Source organism: Sceloporus undulatus, chromosome 1 (genome assembly GCF_019175285.1).
Source record: "Sceloporus undulatus isolate JIND9_A2432 ecotype Alabama chromosome 1, SceUnd_v1.1, whole genome shotgun sequence".
NCBI classification, from domain to species: Eukaryota; Metazoa; Chordata; class Lepidosauria; order Squamata; family Phrynosomatidae; genus Sceloporus; species Sceloporus undulatus.
Genome location: NC_056522.1, coordinates 55,487,661 through 55,506,615, shown reverse-complemented (window position 1 = coordinate 55,506,615; position 18,955 = coordinate 55,487,661). Strand labels below are relative to the sequence as shown.

General features: G+C 42.7%; 1 protein-coding gene across 5 annotated transcripts in view; it reads left to right on the top strand.

Moving 5' to 3' along the window:
* The window catches only part of SLC29A1 (solute carrier family 29 member 1 (Augustine blood group)), a 110,264-nt gene extending 95,994 nt beyond the window's left edge, over positions 1-14,270 (top strand). For all 5 annotated transcript variants that reach the window (XM_042475245.1, XM_042475236.1, XM_042475218.1 and 2 more), the window contains 8 exons: positions 524-658; positions 2,368-2,465; positions 2,713-2,809; positions 4,167-4,258; positions 4,385-4,493; positions 6,091-6,176; positions 10,717-10,916; positions 13,353-14,270. In XM_042475245.1, coding sequence (XP_042331179.1) covers positions 524-658; positions 2,368-2,465; positions 2,713-2,809; positions 4,167-4,258; positions 4,385-4,493; positions 6,091-6,176; positions 10,717-10,916; positions 13,353-13,464 — 929 coding nt within the window. In that variant the 3' untranslated portion in view covers positions 13,465-14,270. The remainder of the gene's footprint in view (positions 1-523; positions 659-2,367; positions 2,466-2,712; positions 2,810-4,166; positions 4,259-4,384; positions 4,494-6,090; positions 6,177-10,716; positions 10,917-13,352) is intronic.
* The last annotated feature ends 4,685 nt before the right edge of the window (positions 14,271-18,955 follow it).

Genomic DNA, 18,955 nt, shown 5'->3' with positions numbered 1-18,955 from the left:
AGGACCTCTGACTACTACTGGTTTAACAATAACAAAAACAACACATGTGCACACGCTTTCCTAACAGGCTGCTGAAACCAAGAAAGCTAAATAAGAATAGATCTGTGTAAAAAAAAATCATCTGCAGGTTCCAACTGCAGTATAGAGGTATCTTGATTCTTAGTTTTATATCTGCCTTCCTAAGCCATTACTTTGCACCTGACTGCAGGTATTGAATCTGGTTTTTTAAAAGTAGTTACAAACATAAGATCTGGTTATCGCTGCACTACAGCCATGTTTACAAGGAATGGTGGGAATTAGTCTAAAACGCCTGAAGGGTGGTACCTGATTAGGGAAGCCTGGTGTGGAATGACCACATCTGAGGGCTGAGTTTGATATGTAAACCTTCATAGTGCACTCCATATCTAGACAGTCTCCTCCCCACAGCCGTGGCTAAATATATATGACATGGATGAGACATACAAGAACTGTTTCCTGTTCCATTATAAATTTTCTTCTGACTGTCTTCTTTTTTTCCTGACAGCCTTTGGTGCCATTCTCCAAGGCAGCCTCTTTGGACTGGCAGGACTCTTGCCTGCTAGTTACACAGCACCTATTATGAGTGGACAGGGCCTCGCAGGGACATTTGCAGCTCTGGCCATGATCTGTGCTATTGCCAGTGAGTAATTCTCTCTCTCCACCTAGTGTTATTATTATTATTATTAACCTTTATTTATGAAGCGCTGTAAATTTACACAGCGCTGTACATGCAATCTTTTAGTTAGATGGTTCCCTGCCCTCAGGCTTACAATCTAAAAAGACATGACAGAAGGAGAAGGGAGTGGTGGAGGGAAAGGGTAAGAGGTCCAGCAGTTCCTCTCAACCTCCGAGGTCTGGACCAAGGCAGATGGACTGGAGGGAGGGCAAGGCTTCATAATGGATGGTTAATCATTATCCAGAGAAAATACATAATCACAAGTAGGATAATACATATACAGTACATAGGAATACAGGAAATGGATCGATAAACAGCCAACAACAGAACATCAGATAGTAAGCGACAATTATGCGATGCCTGGGAAAGCTTCTCTGAATAGGATGGTTTTCAGCTCCGTTTTGAAGCTGGTTAAAGAAGTGATGGCTCTTGCTTGTGGAGGAAGAAGGTTCCAGGAGTGAGGGGCAGCAAGTGAAAAGGGGCGAATCCGGGATGGGGCAGAGGAAATCCTGGGCTGAGACAGGAACCCTTGACTACCAGAACGGAGGGCCCTGGTGGGAAGGTGAAGAGAAAGAAGGTCTGATAAGTAAGGAGGGGCCAGTCCATGGAGGGCTTTGAATGTCGACAGCAGGAGCTTATACTGAATGCGGAAAGGGAGAGGGAGCCAGTGAAGGGATGCCAACACAGGAGAAATGTGGTCAGAGCGGTGGGTGGAAGTGATAATGCGTGCAGCTGAATGCTGGACAGAGATTAAAGGACGGAGGTGAGAAAGAGGAAGCCCAGCCAGGAGGACATTACAGTAATCAAGTCGTGAGATCACTAGGGCATGGACCAGGATCTTGGCAGTAGAGGCGGAGAGATATGGTCGGATTTTGGCAATATTGTACAAAAAGAATCTACAAGCCTTGGCTGTGGTCTGGATCTGAGGGATACACGACAGAGAAGAGTCAAAGATAAAGCCAAGACTGCGGGCTTGCTGGACTGGTTGAATGGAAATGTTGTCCACAGAGACAGAAAAGGAGTGTTGAAGGTTGGGCTTAGGAGGAAAGACAAGGAGCTCCGTCTTGGACATGTTGAGCTTCAAACGCCGATGGCGCATCCACTGCGAGACAGCTGTAAGGCAAGATGAGACTTGCTGTTCAAGCCTTGGCGAAAAGTCAGGGGCAGAAAGATACAGCTGGGTGTCATCGGCATACAGATGCTTCACAATTACTCACCTCCTTCAGCAGGTTAGCCTGGACCACATAATTCTTTGAAGAGTAAAGTGTCAGGTTATAAGAAACACATAAATATCCATTCTTTTGTACTAATGGAAAGGGTTACCCATGGGGCACTCTTCTCTGAGGCTTAAACTGCTGTAGTATAGAAACCCCCCTAACTTTCCTGCCTGTGTTTAGTGATCTGATACCTGTAAAGGCCAAACCTTGAGATTGCAATACCTTCAAAATCTTTGGGTCTATGGGCATCTGTCGTGGTGGGTCCAGGTTCTATCAGTGGGTTTATGATTGAACCTCTATATGAATAAATGGTTGAACTGTGACATCTGGTTTGAAGGAGGAGGATCTTGTTTCCCAGAAATACAGTTCCTAGGGAGAGACAGGTGGCTCCCTCTCATCCATTTCAGAGTATATGTGGGATTCTCCAGTGATCACATCTCCCCAAATCTTTTCCAGGTGGTTCTAAATTGGAAGACAGTGCCTTTGGTTACTTTATTACAGCCTGTGTAGTGATCCTGATGGCCATTGGCTCCTACGTTATATTGCCTCGTCTGGTAAGGATTCACTTTTCTTTAAAGTCAAACCCATGTCTACTGAAGTAGTGAGCAGGAGGTGACTTTCTTACCTTCCTGCCCAGTGGGAACCATTGTGAAAGAAAGGCCAGGCTTTTTGTTGAGTCATCAGTACTGTCAACCACAAGAAGTCTCTGTTTTTATTTCAAATAAATTCCCAATGTCTTTCGGTCATTGGTGATTTTTCTTTCCATTCCAACACAAGCTCTATGTCCTGATTTCTCAACAGGACTTCTTCCGTTATTACTCCATGAAGGACAAGACAGAGTATCGAGTCCATGAGAAGCACTCTGAAATGGAAACCAAAGTTGATCTCATCAAGAAAGGTAAAAGCCAAAGAGGAGAAGAATAAGGGAAGGAGGCAAGGTGTGTGGATAACTTAGGCCTGGTATAGATGGGCCCAATGCAGTGTGCTGGCACTGTATTAGGGTTAAGGGCAACCACACGATCCCTAACCCTAATACGGCGCCACGCCGTAACAATGGCGGCACCCAATATAGATGTGTGCCGCCATTGCTATGCAACTGCACAGTTCCTAACCCTAATATGGTGTCGTGCTGTAACGTGGCAGCGCCCTGTATAGCTGTGCACCGCCATTGATACGTAAGCACCGTGCGGTGTCCACACGGTGCCTGCGCACTAGTTACGCTGCAGCTGCTGCGTAAAAAGAACCCGCTTTTTGTGGGTTCTTTTTTCACCGGCAGAAACCCGCACAGTTTGGCAGCTGTGGCTTCCTGCTGGCGGAAAAACTGCCGCTGCTGCTCCAGACTAAAAACAAGGTATGTACTGGGCCTAAGTGTTATCTGCAAGGTATGCAGATAAATTACAGTCCCAACCAGCAATCATTAGCCTAATTTTGCTTCTGTTTATTCATTTGTTTTTTTGGTCAACCGACAACAAATTTGTTCTCAATGGCCCAGTACAGACTGCCAGAAAGCAGCAGTCTGAGGTCGATTTGAGGGCTCGGGATTGCAGAGCGACGGCACACTCCTGAGCCCTTCTATGTGGCGGCGGCACCATAATGGTGCCATCCCATCCTCACAGGGGGTGCCATGACGATGCAAGCGTGGCACAGCGTTCGCACGTCACAGCGCTGCACTTGCATCATTGACACGTGACAGTGTGCCAATGGTGCACTCATGGCATCGCCATGCACACCAAAAAGGACCCGATTTTAGCTGGTTTTTTATTTATTTATTTTTTTCTGCAGAGGGAGGCTGCACAGCTTGACTGCTGCAGCGTCCCTCAGGAGCAAAAATAGGCTGCTACAGCCCGCCTTTTCGGGGTGGTCTGTCGAGCCCCTAAGTGACAAAGATAAATGCAGTTACAACAAAAATTTAAAATCCAGTAACATCTATATATGTAAGATTACAAATACCCACTCACTTCATCTCAATATGTGAAGGCACTTGGAATAGGGCCTTTGGTGACAATTCTAGGACATGCATGGGAATGTTTGGAAGCAGGCTGCCCTTCAAATACTGGGGCCTCAAGATGTGAAAGGATTTATAAGTTAAGTCAACCCTTTGACTTTGGACTGGACACAAAACAGGCATCTCTGGAGGTGGCTCAAGTTTTGGAGTGATAGAATAGTAACATCTAGGGTCAATCCAGCTTGGAATGGAAATTAGAGAGATTATTCTTACCAGTTTTGTCCTTTTACATTGTTTCCTCTTCCTACAGATGAGCCCAATGGTGTAGAAGTCAAGCACTCCATAAATGGGGCCTCCCCGGCACCAGAGCATAACTCCTCAGTCCTTAGCATCTTCAAAAAGGTATTTGAGCTGTAGATTCAGTAGATCATTCCCATACCCCAAGTATTTCATTGTGTTGTTGTTTTTAAAAACCAGGTGCCTGGGATTCTTAGGCTGAACATGTACTTGTTCTGTTTGCTCCTCCAGATCTGGGTCATGGCTGCTTCTGTCTGCTTCGTCTTTACTGTCACTATTGGAGTCTTCCCTGCTGTCACAGTTGCGGTAAAGTCAACCATCGCAGGAGAGACACTCTGGGGTAAGGGAAACTGTGGCCTGTTACAGACTGCCAAAATAAAGCTGCTTCGGGTCTCTTTGGAGGTGTGCTGTTTAAATGATGCATGCATCCGAAGAATCCGGAAGCTGCGCCAAAGTTGCACTCCAGTGCTTAGGAATGGAGTGTGGCTTTGGCGCGACCTCCGGACTCTTAGGACCCATGCATCATTTAAATAGCATACCTCCAAAGAGACCCGAAGCAGCTTTATTTTGGCAGTCTGTAACAGGCCTGTACTTTTTTTAAAAAAGTTGGACCAAAGTTTGTGATGATTGTATTCAGAGAAATATGAGCAGAGAATGGTTATTTATTTAGTTTTTTCTTATAATTACACTAATAAAATATTCTTTCTTTGGGAGCCTCTGAGCAGCCTCATTGGTGGCTCCTAGGCAGCCTGTGACCCAGGAACTGACATAGCTAACATCTGTTTAGCTCGAACAAAGTGACATCCTTGTGTGTCATCAGATGGAACATGTAAACCAGGGGTAGGTAACACATAGACTTCCAGATTTTGTTGGACTCCATCTCCCATGAGGTCTATCCAACAAAGCCAACAGTGAAGAATGATGGGAGTTGCAGTCCAGCAACTCTAGGGAACAACATGTTCCCTGTCCTTGTTGTAAGCTCTGTGCAGGAGACTCGCCATAAACAGAATGGAATTAGATAGGGAGTGTACTGATTTAGTCTGGAGAGGGAAGACTTGGAAGCGAAGATAGTCTGTGGGGGGAAAACAGGATCTCTGTGGAAAGAATATTGGATCTCTCACAGTGGCTAGGGTGGGACACGGGGGTCTGAAAATTTAACCACCCCTTCCTATTTAGTTTTCCATGTCCTGTTTGAACAGAGCTTTCATGTCTTCCTGTTCCTTTTGTCTCTATTCATACCCAACTGCATTTACATCATGAATTATCCTATCCTACAACAGACTGTGTAAATACATCAGTCTCCTTATTTGTGGGAAAGAAATCACAAGGAGCCATCAGAGCTACTGTGTTTGACAAAGACAGACCTTTTTAAAAAAAGGCCATTGTGAGCAGTATCAATAACAGGTACCCATGGTACAGTCAGGAGAGCTAGAGAAGGAGTGTGAGAATTTGCAGGACAGCATCGTGAATGAAGAATCCATGATGGGGGCACTGTTCCTGTTCTGTGTCCCATAGGACTGTGCTCTTTCTCAAGAGACTTTGCAATTTGGCTTTGCTAATGGAGGACACATCAAGAGTGTAAGAAAAAAAGCAGACATTTGACTACCCTTTCCAGCATGCAAGATGTTGTTTGTATTCATACATCTGCCATTTATATTACCACTTCCCTAGTTTTAACTTACTAATTGAACGAAGGTATATGTCTTTCAAGAGTTAGGTTTTCTTTATTGGTTTAACAGACTCAGAAGTGTTTTAATAATGACAGACCCTCCCTTATCTGTAGGGCATCCTCATTTCAGTATCATCATGTTACATGTTTGAGGAAGATGGAAGAGTGAGGATTATGGGAGCCTGGGCCTAGCCTATTTTCTCTGTATTGCTTTCTTGAATACTGAAGGATCCTGCCATTGACCTCTCCTTAATTGCTCTTTCCTCAGCTAAATATTTCATCCCAGTCTCCTGTTTCCTGACATTTAATGTCTTTGACTGGGCTGGAAGAAGCCTTACAGCTGTCTGTATGTGGGTGAGTAAGGAATACTGAGGTGTTTGTACTTCCCAAGTCCGCGTTTCCCTAAAGCTCATTAACCTAAGTCAACATGTTAGCCGTGTTGTTAGAAATGAGAAATCATGAAAAGAGCAGGTTCTTATAAAGTAGAAAAAAGATGTAGCATAATGTAGATACTGGCAGAATCACCCATTTTTCCTTCCTGGCATCTCCCTCCTTTTTGTGCCAGGCTTCTGAGAAACCTTTTGTTTGTCCATTTGAGAGGTGGTATCATTACTTTGAGTAAGTGTACTCCGATAAGGAACTTACTTTATCTGGAGTCACCTTTGTGCAGAGTTGTAGGGAGAGCTTTCGCTAAATATTTCATTGTAGAGCCTGTACTAAGGAAGAGATGGACTTCGGTGAGCACTAGGCCCATTTGGTATAAGATCCTTCTAAAGATGTGTTGAATGTGTTTAAGCTGCTTAATCAGTTAATTAATGAACTAATTCAGGGCTATATTACCATTGCCCATGGAGCTTTCTCTTTGCTATCATGGATAAGAGAACTGGGACACTGGCCCTGATGGCTGGGGGGATTCTGAAAGTTGTAGTCCAAAAAGTAACTTCCCCAGCTTTGATAATGAAGATGATTATGATGATTTATTAAAATAGTTATATCCTGCCATATATCCAAAGATCTCAGGGTGGCTTACAATAAAATACATTTAAATCAATAAATAATAACAGTAATTTTAAATTTAAATTTAAAACATACAATTTAAAACCAGTTTAAACAGTTTAAAATAGCACAACTATAGCATATACATAGCCTGGGCAAAATCAGTTAGGCCCAAAAGATTTAATAAAATTCCAACTTTTGACTTGGCTCCAAAATGATACCAGTTGGCACTAATCAGGTCTCAAATAGGAGGGCATTCTGCAACTGGGGAATCACCACAGAGATGATTTCCAAAGTCTGCCCACAGTGTTATTTCCCCCACCAGTGGGACACAGAAGAGGGCCCTTCCGTAAGACCTCATTTCCTGGGCAAGAAAATAGAAAGAGGAGCATTCCCTCAAGTATGAAGGTCCTAAGCCATTTAGGACTTTAAATGCTATCACCAGCACCTTGAATTCATACTGGAAATGTATTGGCAGCCAGTGCAGTTCTTTCAGAACTGGTATTAACATGGTTTCTGAGTGGAGTTCCAGAGAGCAGTCTGGCTGCTGCATTTTGCACTAGCTGAAGTTTCTGTGTCATCTTCAAGGGCAGCTCTACACAGAGTGCACTATAGTAGTGTAACTAAGAAGTTAGCAGTGCATGGACTACTGTGGCTAAATTTTCCCTGTCCAGGAAAGGCCATAGCTAGCAGACAAGTCAAAGCCAGGTAATCATTGTTAGGTTTTTCTTTGGCTCATACTTTACTTCTGACTTCCACCTTTGCCAGTCATATTTGTTTCCCCACACCTATTAAGCTGAATAGCAGGTGTTGATGTTGCAGCACACAGAGAGGCCATTACTTTCAGAACATTACCTTCACACAGCTGTGCTTGTGAGCACCAAGAGCCATCAGTTGGAAAGAGGAAGTTAGAAGCAAGAGACTAGAATCCTAAATTTGTTTGACCTGAAAGGACAGAAAGAGTACCAAATATGTATTCTGTGATTTTTAAGGTGCTGCAGATGTCTAGCCTGTGAAGAGGAAACCTGGGCAGACAGGTTTCTGGGGTCTGTGAACCAAGGGAGTAGGGTGGGTGAATGAGTGAGTGAGCAAAGACTTCAAAACAGGAAGGGAAGGGTGGGGATCTGAGAGTTGGTACTATGATTAACTAGAGACATGAGTAACAGTGGACGGAAGACGAAATTGAAAAGTGGGAAGAAAAATGCAAGGAAGCTCATGATTTTTCTTGGCCAAAGTAACATACATTTCTCAATTCTTCCTCCTCTCTGGTGTGACTTGGATAGAGACACATCTCCAATTGCAGACTTGTAGTAAACAGGCCCACGCTTTTGGTCCCGCAATGAGAGGTCTGTCTGGTACAGCACAAAGGAAGCATAGTGACAGGCCTAGTTCACAGGCAAAAGATTGTGACAAGGTCTCTGGCTGAGGCCTATAAAGAGCCCAAAGAAAACTTCCTCTTGGGGATTGTGAGAAAATTTTCCATAGCTCTGTGGGTTACTCTGTTAATCCTGGACTTTCTGCTTACGCACTCTCATGCTACTCCCTTTATATTTTAAGACTGTTTTTTAAATAAATACATCAGCATATAACACTGAGAGACCCTGTCCTAGTTTGAGGCAATAAGCCTCAGTAGGAAGTCATGTTCCACCTTCTTTTTCACCCTTTATGCTGCAATCAGCTTGTTGGCTCCTCTCCCTTTTGCCTAGTTTCTCAGCCATATCCCAAACCAGTTCTGTGGAAAGTTTGACTCCACAGGGATATGCTCCTGTGGGGGGTTTAATTCCAATGAGGCACCTTTCCCCTGACTCGTCCATTTCCCTGTTGCATTCTCCCTTCTCACAAAGATTGTTTTGTTTGAGTGATGCAGCAGTGGAGGACATATTGCTTATTTGCACTCTTGTTAAGATCTGACTATTGTCCCATCGGTCCTAGTGTTGTCATAAGGGACTCAAGCTAACATGGCACCAGGAAGCAATTCAAACATTGAAAAGTCTCATTCTGTTGTTGGTAATGCCATTGTTACTGCCTGTGTTACAGTCCAGCACAGGTTGGAGAAGCCTGATCTGTTACAACAGCTTTCTAAGGCCTCAATCAGCAGTCTTTCCCAGCCCTGGGACAGAACTTGTCCAAATCTCCCAGACAGTATACATGCTGCTTGGGGGGGTTCTGGGGGTAGTATTCCAAAACAGTAACTTTTTGAGTGCTGCCCTGGTACTAAGAATGAATGTCTTGATGTCTTCAGCCTTCAAAACCTGTTTTTCCTTCCTCAGAGGCCATGTTTAATTAATGTGGACATGTCCAGTGAATGGATCTCTCGACAGCTAGACTGGGAAATACATGGTGTAGTAGTTTCAGTGTTGGACTAAGACTCTGGGGATCAGGGTTCTTCCCTGGAAACCCACTGGGTGACCTGTAGCAAATCACGCACTCTCAGCCTCAGAGGAAGGCAAGGGCAAACCTCCTTTGAAGAAATCTTAACAAGAAAACCCTATGATAGGTTGGTTTTAGGAATCAGAAACTATTTGAATGCACACCATCTACACCAAAGATGTCCCACCAATATCTGAACTAGTTGAACTTGGCAAAGTAGAGAGAGTTTGTGTCTTCTGGAGATTGTGTGAGTGCATGTGAGAAATTAATCCTTGTTTTGCTGTGTCTCATTCCCAAAGCTGAGGAAAATGCAATGTGCTGAGTATGTGCTGAATTTGTGTGGGAGGCTCTTCCAGCTGTTTTTAGTGTCCCCCCCTCCCCTATTTCACATGAGTTAATCATTTCCTTTGTGCTGTCATTGCTCAGCATTTTGCTTTTCTCAGCAAACCAAGTGACCCAGGGAAGAAAGGAGCAGCTGTTCTGTCAGTCAATTTGCTTTTACTCAGGTACAAGAGGAGTGGGCCAGTAGAGGAAAGGATTCAGATTTGCACTATGCTTCCATGTGGATGGAACAATACATTTTTTAAATGGGGAAAATGGGAACCCATCAACTTCTGGATGAGTTTTGTGCCAGCTGTGGGACAGCCAGGAACAGCTCCTCCTCATACTATCATCATGATTATAGGGTCTTTTGGCCAACAGACTTAGCTTTTATAGCCACAAAAATAACAAGAATAAATGTGAGGAACAAACTGTTCTCTGTGATACATAATTTGAACTAGATACCAAAAGCACTGCTAGAAACAAAATCTGCAAGAGCAAGTCAGTAAATTGGTATGTACAAATATGAGAAAAAAGTTCTTTTTCAGTATTTTTGCATCTTCATAAAGACTAATTACAGCAAGCAATTAGTTACAGCAAGTGGCGAGATTACAAATCTTTTGGGGGCTACAGCCCAATTAAATTCAATTCCAGTTAATAATTAATTATATTCTATTCATAGACCAGCATAAAAGGAGAAAGGACTATTTTTGCCATGAGGTAAAATGAGACAAAATAGCATAAGATATAAAGTGGTATAAATACAATAAACACATAAAATGTACATTTAATAATAATAAATGTAGGCTACAATTCACCTGTATGGCCAGTTATTCCAAAAAAAGTAGTTTTTCCAACCTATGGACTAGGACAGGGGAATCCTCCAAGGCTGTAAATAGATTTCAGGAAAGGTTTAAGTGTTTTGGCCATGTCTGGGGCTTGACAGAGGGTTGAGAGGGCTTTGATTACCTAGTGTCCATAGCCTCTCCCAATCTGCCCACTTCTTACCTCTCCTGATGTTGGAGGTCTGATATTGAGGTAAGAACTATTCCTGTGGGGCTAGGGAGAGGTGATCTGAGATTGGATCTCCCAATCCAAAGTCAAAGTTGTCTCTAGCCAATGATCCTGCAGCTACTGGGCCACATCTCAGGAACAACAGGACAATACCAGTAGCTACTAATGGTTCACCTTTCCTCATCTGCTGCAGCCTGGAAAAGACAGTTGGCTACTACCCTTCATGGTGATTGTTCGTGTGGTCTTCATCCCCCTCTTCATGCTGTGTAATGCTCAGCCACGCAACAACCTGCCTGTCATCTTTGGCCATGATGCCTGGTACATCATCTTCATGATCTTCTTCTCCATCTCCAATGGCTATTTGGCCAGCCTCTGCATGTGTTTTGGACCCAAGTGAGTATCCCTTAAGAGAAGAACAGTATCCACTTTGAGCTCTGCTTATCCTCAGTTTCACTTGCTCCCTAGGCATTTGCATGAGACTTGTGCAAGGGCTAATGGTTAATGGCAAGCACCAGTTTCTCTGATCCACTGCACTGATCTTTAGTTGTTTCTTTTAGCATCCTCTTTCTTAATTGCAAGTCTATTTCTTAATTATTAGTCCACATCAACTTCTTATTTTATTTATTTATTAGAATATTTGTTTATGCCCCACCATGGCCACTGGGCAAAAGCACAACAATTAAAAACAGATAAAAGCATTCAATATTCAGAACAGTATTTTCATTGAAAAAGGTGTTTACAATTAAAAATAGTCCAAAAGCTAGCTCTCATTTTAAGGATCGATGGCGATCTAAAACAGTGTGGTGTTGGCTACCTGTCAGAAGCTCAGAACGAATAAAATGAAACATGATGTCCCTTGTTGGGTCTTGTGTATTCACCATCCTAGGCTCTTGGTAATGGAACATGCAGTGGAGCCTCTGCTGAACTTTTCAAGTTCCTGCCAGGCCCATGTGGGAGGAGGCAATCCTTTCTAAAGTCAAAACCAGCACCTTCAATTGCACTTAGCGGAAACTGCAAGCCAGTGCACTTGATAAAAGATTGGTGATACGTCATCTCTAAAAGATATAGTACTACATAACAATATGGCTACCACGTTTTATACTGTTACTAACTGTTGCTTCCAAATAATTTTCAACGATAGCACCATGCAGAGTGCATTTATTGTAGTGTGCCTTCACGTTGATTCCAACTTAAGGTTGCCTCCTATCATGTGATTTTCTTGGCAAGATTTGTTCAGAGGAAGGTTGCATTTGTCTTCCTCTGATGCTGAGAAAGTGTGATTTACCCAAGTTAATCCAGTGGGTTTCCATAGCCGATCGAGGATTCAGACTCTGGTCTCCAGAGTCATAGTCTCAACACTCAAACAGTGCTGAAGTCTCCCCACCCATGTTATAGAAGCTGGGCGGAGTTTCTCCTGTGGAATGTACAACATAGGCACAACAGAGAAAATAATCTAGGAGACACATATATGGTTTAAGCACATAAAATAAATTATACCACCATGCTTAGAACATGAAAGAAGATCAGCTAGTGTACTACAAATCCAGCCTTGGATCTTGGTGAAAAAGCAATTGTAGGTTGCTGCAGCTTTGTTCAGCAGCATACCCGCTATATTCCACCCACCCCAAATTAAGGGGCAACAGCAATGCATGCACTGCCTATTAAAACTTGTATCTCAACCTCACCACTTGTTTTTTTGTTTGTTGTTGTTTGTGAATGGGGGATTTTGTGACTGGCGTCACCCTTCACTTCAAGCATTTTCCTCAAAATTCCAAATATGACCAGAAACCCTGAAGGTTTTAGGTCCTCAATGCATTTTCTGGTTTGAAATTCAACACGGAGAAATGTAAGGTACTGCACTTAGGGCGGAAAAACGAAAAGCACAGATATAGGATGGAGGACACCTGGCTGAATGAAACTACGTGTGAAAGGGATCTAGGAGTCCAAGTAGACCATAAGTTGAACATGAGTCAACAGTGCGATGTGGCAGCTAACAAGGCCAATGCGATTTTAGGCTGCATCAATAGAAGTATAGTGTCTAGATCAAGGGAAGTAATAGTGCCACTATATTCTGCTCTGGTCAGGCCCCACCTGGAATATTGTGTCCAGTTCTGGGCACCACAATTCAAAAAGGACATTGAGAAACTGGAGCGTGTCCAAAGGAGGGCGACTAAAATGGTGAAAGGTCTGGAAACCCTGCCCTATGAGGAACGACTCAGGGAGCTGGGGATGTTTAGCCTGGAGAAAAGAATGTTAAGAGGTGATATGATAGCCCTGTTCAAATATTTAAAGGGATGTCATATTGAGGAGGGAGCAAGCTTGTTTTCTGCTGCTCCAGAGACTAGGACCCAGAGCAATGGATGCAAACTGCAGAAAAAAAGATTCCACCTCAACATTTGGAGGAACTTCCTGAGAGTAAGGGCTGTTCGACAGTGGAACACACTTCCTCGGAGTGTAGTGGAGTCTCCTTCCTTGGAGGTCTTCAAACAGAGGCTGGATGGCCATCTGTCGGGGATGCTTTGATTGTGATTTCCTGCATGGCAGGGGGTTGGACTGGATGGCCCTTGTGGTCTCTTCCAACTCTACGATTCTGTGATTCTATAATTAGCTGCTGCTGCTGCTGATGATGATGATGATTTCTGTATGGTATTAAGGTAGATGGCACTGTACAGTCCAACATTACCAAAAAGAAATATATGTTTCTGTAACAAGATGGTTTGCACTCTAAAATTTAAGAGAGACATATGAACAATTGAAACCATATATACTTCTGTGTGTGCTACCGGTAGCTACTGTCAAGTTGACCAGTCTTTTTTCTCCTTTCTCTAGGAAGGTGCTGTCCCATGAAGCAGAGACTGCAGGAACAATCATGGCATTTTTCCTCTCATTGGGGCTAGCCTTGGGAGCCATCTTCTCTTTTCTGTTTAAATCTGTCATCTAACAGAGACAGCCTGTTCAGAAGACATAGTATGATGGATGATTTGGCGCCTGCTTCCCAGAACTTGCCGACTTGTATACCTCTTGGCTTGGAAAGCAGCTTCTCACCTGTTGCAGAGAGTCCTGCTCCTTTCCTGAGTGATATATCCCATGATTGCCAGCTATGTGTGACCTCTACTCACCCAGCTTTATGCCAACCTTCTTGTCTTATTCACCAGGACCTTCTGCATCCCACACTTATTATCATTCACCTTGCTTATTCTCTTAAGCAGGGACTATTTGCTCTAGTTTGTTTACATTGTTGCACTCTATTGCCAGGCAAAAGGGATTTGCTCCTCACAGTAATCACTGCCACCTTAGTCCAGGCTGCCAACCCTGCTAATATTGTTCAGATGGACTAGCTCTGTGTGCCCAAGTTTCATTAGTATCTGCTCCTCTGTCCTGGAAAGGAAATCTCAATATTATGGCTATCACACTGGAACAACTGATATCCCAGACCCCTATCAGTCAAGTAGCAGAGCCTAACTTTGGAAGGCAGTCATTCTCTTGGTTTGTACTTTTGACATGTCCAAACTTTCTCCCACCCTGCCTGATTTCTGTCTGTGAAGAGATCTAGGTAAAAGCACCTACTAGAGGTGACATCCCTAGCCTATGTGTATCTGGTAGAAATGTTGTGTGTGTGAGTGTACATAAGTGGTTACAATTATTAAGGCCACTAATCAGCAAAGCGCCTTGAGTTGCTCCCCATTACTTTGCCTTTGTAAATATGTGTACATTTGCCTTTTTGCATACAAACTGAACATGTCCTGACTTCTAAACCTCTTTTGTGTCTTTTACAAATTTCTACACATGTTGCTCCCAGGTGACAGTGATAGAAGAGCCCATGCATCATTCATTATGATAAGGATTTGGGTGATGCTGAAGTGCTTGGCCCCTGGTTGTTCAGAGCAAAGGCCAAAGGCATTTGCAATCATTTCCTTGCCTTTCAGGGAGGGGACATCTTTGAATTATAAAACTCAGGATTTCATTTATTTTATTTCTACTCTGTCTAAAAATGACAATGCTTGTGATTTTTTTTTTTAAGGAAAGAAGTTAATGGACTGTTAAAGTCTGCAAGAAACATGTATTATATAAATAAATGACAAATTAAAGTAGGATTTTTAAAAAAGAAAAAGGTATAATGCCTGAATGCTATTAACTTCAAAGGTCTAATATCAGAGGATAGTACAGCAGGAGTTTGGCCTGGACTGTAACTTGGCAATCAGACATGAGCACAGGTTAGTGTTATGGAATAAATAGCTAGAGACAATGAAAATAAAATGTGTTGGAAGCACTGAACTGCAAGGGATCCTCCACTATTGGGACTCAAGGAGGCTTACAGTTTAAAAGAGCAGTAGGGTTAAAAATGCAAAAAGTGAACATTAAAATAGAATTAAACTACTTACAATATTAAAGCACTTCAAATCTCTAGTTAAAAAAATAAAATGCAATTAAAAAGATTTAAAACTATTAAAAGCAGTATAGTTTAAAACAACAGTCCATTCCTAAAAGCTTGTTATAATAAAAAGGATTTTGCCTGCCGACAGCAGGGAGGGGGGCCATTCTGACCTCTCTGGGAAGGGAGCTCCAGAATTTAGGGACAGCCACCAAAAAGGCTGGCTCTCGATTCCCCTCCAGCCATGTTTGTGACAGAAAAGGCCCTTGCCTGATATCTCAGGGAATGAACAGGCATGTACAGGGACACATGGTCTGCCAGATAGCATGGATATGAGCCACATAAGGCTTTCCTGCCTACATCATAACTAGCACTTTGAATTATGCCTGGAAAACAAACTGGGAGCCTGTCAAGCTGTTTTAACAGGAGTACTGTGGTCTCTGTAGCCTGCTGCAGTTAGCACTCTAGCTGCAGCTCTTTGAATTAGCTGAAATTTCTGAACACGCTTCAGTCCCATGTAGATAAGGCTGTGTGTCTGCTTCTAAAAAAAACCCAGCAGATAATCCTGTTTAATACAGTTATGCATCTAATCTCTGGTGGGGAGACGGAGGCAGAGAGAAAGTAGTGGTCAAGAGATGGCTCCCCAAAGGTGGCAATTAGACTAAACAAATTGTCTCTATGCTACAACTGCAACTTCTTTGAAACCATTTTTAGATTTTAAAATCTGTTCGGCTTCTGCCTTAGTAGAATGAATTATTCCCTCTTATAAGTGGTAGAACTGGAGTGCCACCTCTTGGCCCACTATATACTGCAAGGCTAACCCATGCAACAAATGTTGTATGCCTTTGCTTCCAAATTATGGCTACCCTAAGGTGAATATCATTGGGTTTTCTTGGACGGTTTCTTCAGAGGGGTTTGCTGTTGCTCCTTCTGTGGCTGGGTTTACATGGCCAAGCTGGAATTCAAATCCTAGTCTCCACAGTCATAGTTCAGTGCTCAACTCACTGCACCATGCTGGCTCCCATTCATTCATTTTAAAGTATCAAAAATGGCATAGCAAATAATTTTACAAATACTAAACAAATGCAGTACACCTCTTTTGCTTGTAATTACAGTCACTAATTATTTCTTTCAAGTAAGTAAAAAATATTGGTATCTGTCAGTTTCTGAAGCATTTTACAAGATTAGGGAAGGCAGATTTCAAGCAATGCATAATATGAAGGCTTTCACGGCCGGAACCCATAGTTTTTTGTGGTTTTTTTTGGGGTATGTGGCCATGCTCTAGAAGAGTTTATTCCTGACGTTTTGTAGATGCCAGCCACAGATGCTGGCGAAACGTCAGGTATAAACTCCTCTAGAACACGGCCACATAGCCCGAAAAACCCACAAAAAACATAGGCCTGTTACAGGCTGCCAAAATAAAGCTGCTTTGGGTCTCTTTGGAGGTATGCCGTTTAAATGATGCATGCACCCTAAGAATCCGGAAGCGGCACCAAAGCTGCACTCCAGTGCTTAAGAATGGAGTGTAGCTTTGGCACAACCTCCGGACTCTTAGGACCCATCCATCATTTAAATAGCATACCTCCAAAGAGACCCGAAGCAGCTTTATTTTGGCAGTCTGTAACAGGCCATAGTGTAGTTCCATTACAGCCGCATGATCTATTACAGAATGCACAAAATGTCCACAAGCCACTTCAGTTCTTGTTTTTTAAGATTATTTTTTAGTGGCAGATTCAAGACTTAGCTGATTTACAGAGCTCCGAGTTCCTAAGCAACAGCCTGCCACAATAGTGCAGACCGAGAGCAGTGGACATTTATTTATTCTCCCCTCCCAATACAAAAACTAAGGTACAGCAAGGATAAATTGTTGGAAGAGAAGAAGAAAATGATGGCCACAAAAACTGGATGGGAAAACAATATGGTATGTAAAGCAATGGGGAACAATGTTCAGTTTTGAAGGAATACATTCACCTTTCAGATGTACCGTAATCAGATATTATCGTGGGATCACATGCTTTATGTGTGAACCCACTGCATTGAAAGAAAGAAAGGATGATTCCTGCTCCGCTATGGAAGAAATTAAATTTGAGTCATACACAAATCTACATAACTAGAAAAGGTATAATTGGACCTCGACAGCAAATACACTTATGACAAATTTACGGACTACAGTCCACCAGATTATTTGCTTAAAATCTGACAATTTAAATCAGATGGTTAACAGTTTCTAATTCCACAATCTCTCATTCCTAGTTAATTTTGAAACATGAGCTTTTATCCTCCTCTCAGCCCCAACATGGCAGGGGAGAGACAGACTGTTTCTTACAAGGACTTAGCTGTTTCTACTTGTATCTACACTGCAAAATAATCCAGGTTGACACCACTAACTGTCATGGCTCAATGCTAAGAAATTTGGAGAACTGTAATCTTGTGACATTTAGCTTTATTTGCCAGAGAGCTCTGGTGCCACAACAAACCACAAATCCCAGGATTCAGAGAATCATAGAGTTGGAGGAGACCACAAGGGCCATCCAGTCCAAACTGCCATGCAGGAAATCACAATCAACGCATCCACGACAGATGGCCATCCAGCCTATGTTTAAAGACCTCCAGGGAAGGAGACTCCATTACACTCCCTGAGGGAGTTTGTTCCACTGTCAAACAGCCCTTAAAGTTTTTCCTAATGTTGAGGTGGAATCTCTTTTTCCTGTAGCTTGCATCCATTGTTCCAGGTCCTAGCCTCTGGAGCAGCAGAAAACAAGCTTGCTCCCTCCTCAATATGACATCTCTTCAAGTATTTAAACAGGGCTATCATATCACCTCTTAACCTTCTCTTCTCCAGGCTAAACGTCCCCAGCTCCCTAAGTCGTTCCTCATAGCATTAAGTTAAAGTGGTGTCAACCTGGATTATTTCTGCAGTGCAGATGCAGCCACAGAATAGCTGCTGCTACTTTTGCTGTATGTAAAGGAGTCTGTGCTGTCTTCAGCACTATTGCCCAAGGAGCAGCATTTCCATATCGCCTCTCCTGGTTCTCTGTTTCCTAGAAGCAGCCAGGAGGAAAGTTACCACAGATATGAGATGTGATTTTTTTTTTTTTTTTGGCTGGGGACACAGGACTCTGCTAAGAGAAGAAATATGTTTGATGAATAAGTACGTATTTTTAATCATAAGGAAACAGTGGGAGTTCACTTTAGTCTTAAATGCCACTTCCTTTTTTAAACAACTCATTCAATAATGCAGTTTCCTCTAATGCTTCATCTTAATTATATAATCCAGCATTTGTTTCTGTTTTTCAAATCCCAATACAGTGGTGCCCCGGGATAAGAAATGATCGCGTTACGAAATTTCCGGGATACGAAAAAGTTAGATTGGAAAAAACTGTTCCGGGTTACGATATTTTTTTCGGGTTACGAAATTTATTTCGGCGCGAAATTCAAACGCAAAGCGCGGCTAGCGGCTTTCCAGCGCTAACGGAAAGCCTTTTCGGGTTGCGAAATTATCGGGTTACGAACGGAATGGCGGAACGAATTAATTTCGTAACCCGAGGTAGCACTGTATAGGCTTTGGCTGCTGCACTTCGAAACACTCCTGTTACATGTTCATTTTAATAGCAACAGGAATCACTGCAGTTAAGACTTTGCAAATGAAAACATTCTGCCCACTTTTAGTTCACTAACTGTTCTCAAAACAAGCTGAAATTGACGACTGGCATAGGTCAGATGCAAGACAATCGTTTCCTAGCCTTCTATTCATTTGACACTGCACACAGTACTCGGCTTTCTACAGTGGTTCTGTCAAAGTTCTCTATGTCTTTGAACTGGCACACATAGAATTAACCAATTAGTTGGTAGGTGGTTTTGTTATTTGCTCTGTGGTCTTATGAATGAGAGATCTCCAAGTCACCCTGTTATCAAGAGCTCTGCTCCAGTCTTGCATATTCAGGGTCATATCTTCTTCCTTGATTCTTTCCATTTGTTACACATAGGGTTGCCATTAGTCCGGACCTCCAAACCGGGACAAATGTAGGACAAAATTTTCAAATGTAGGATTTTTTTTTTT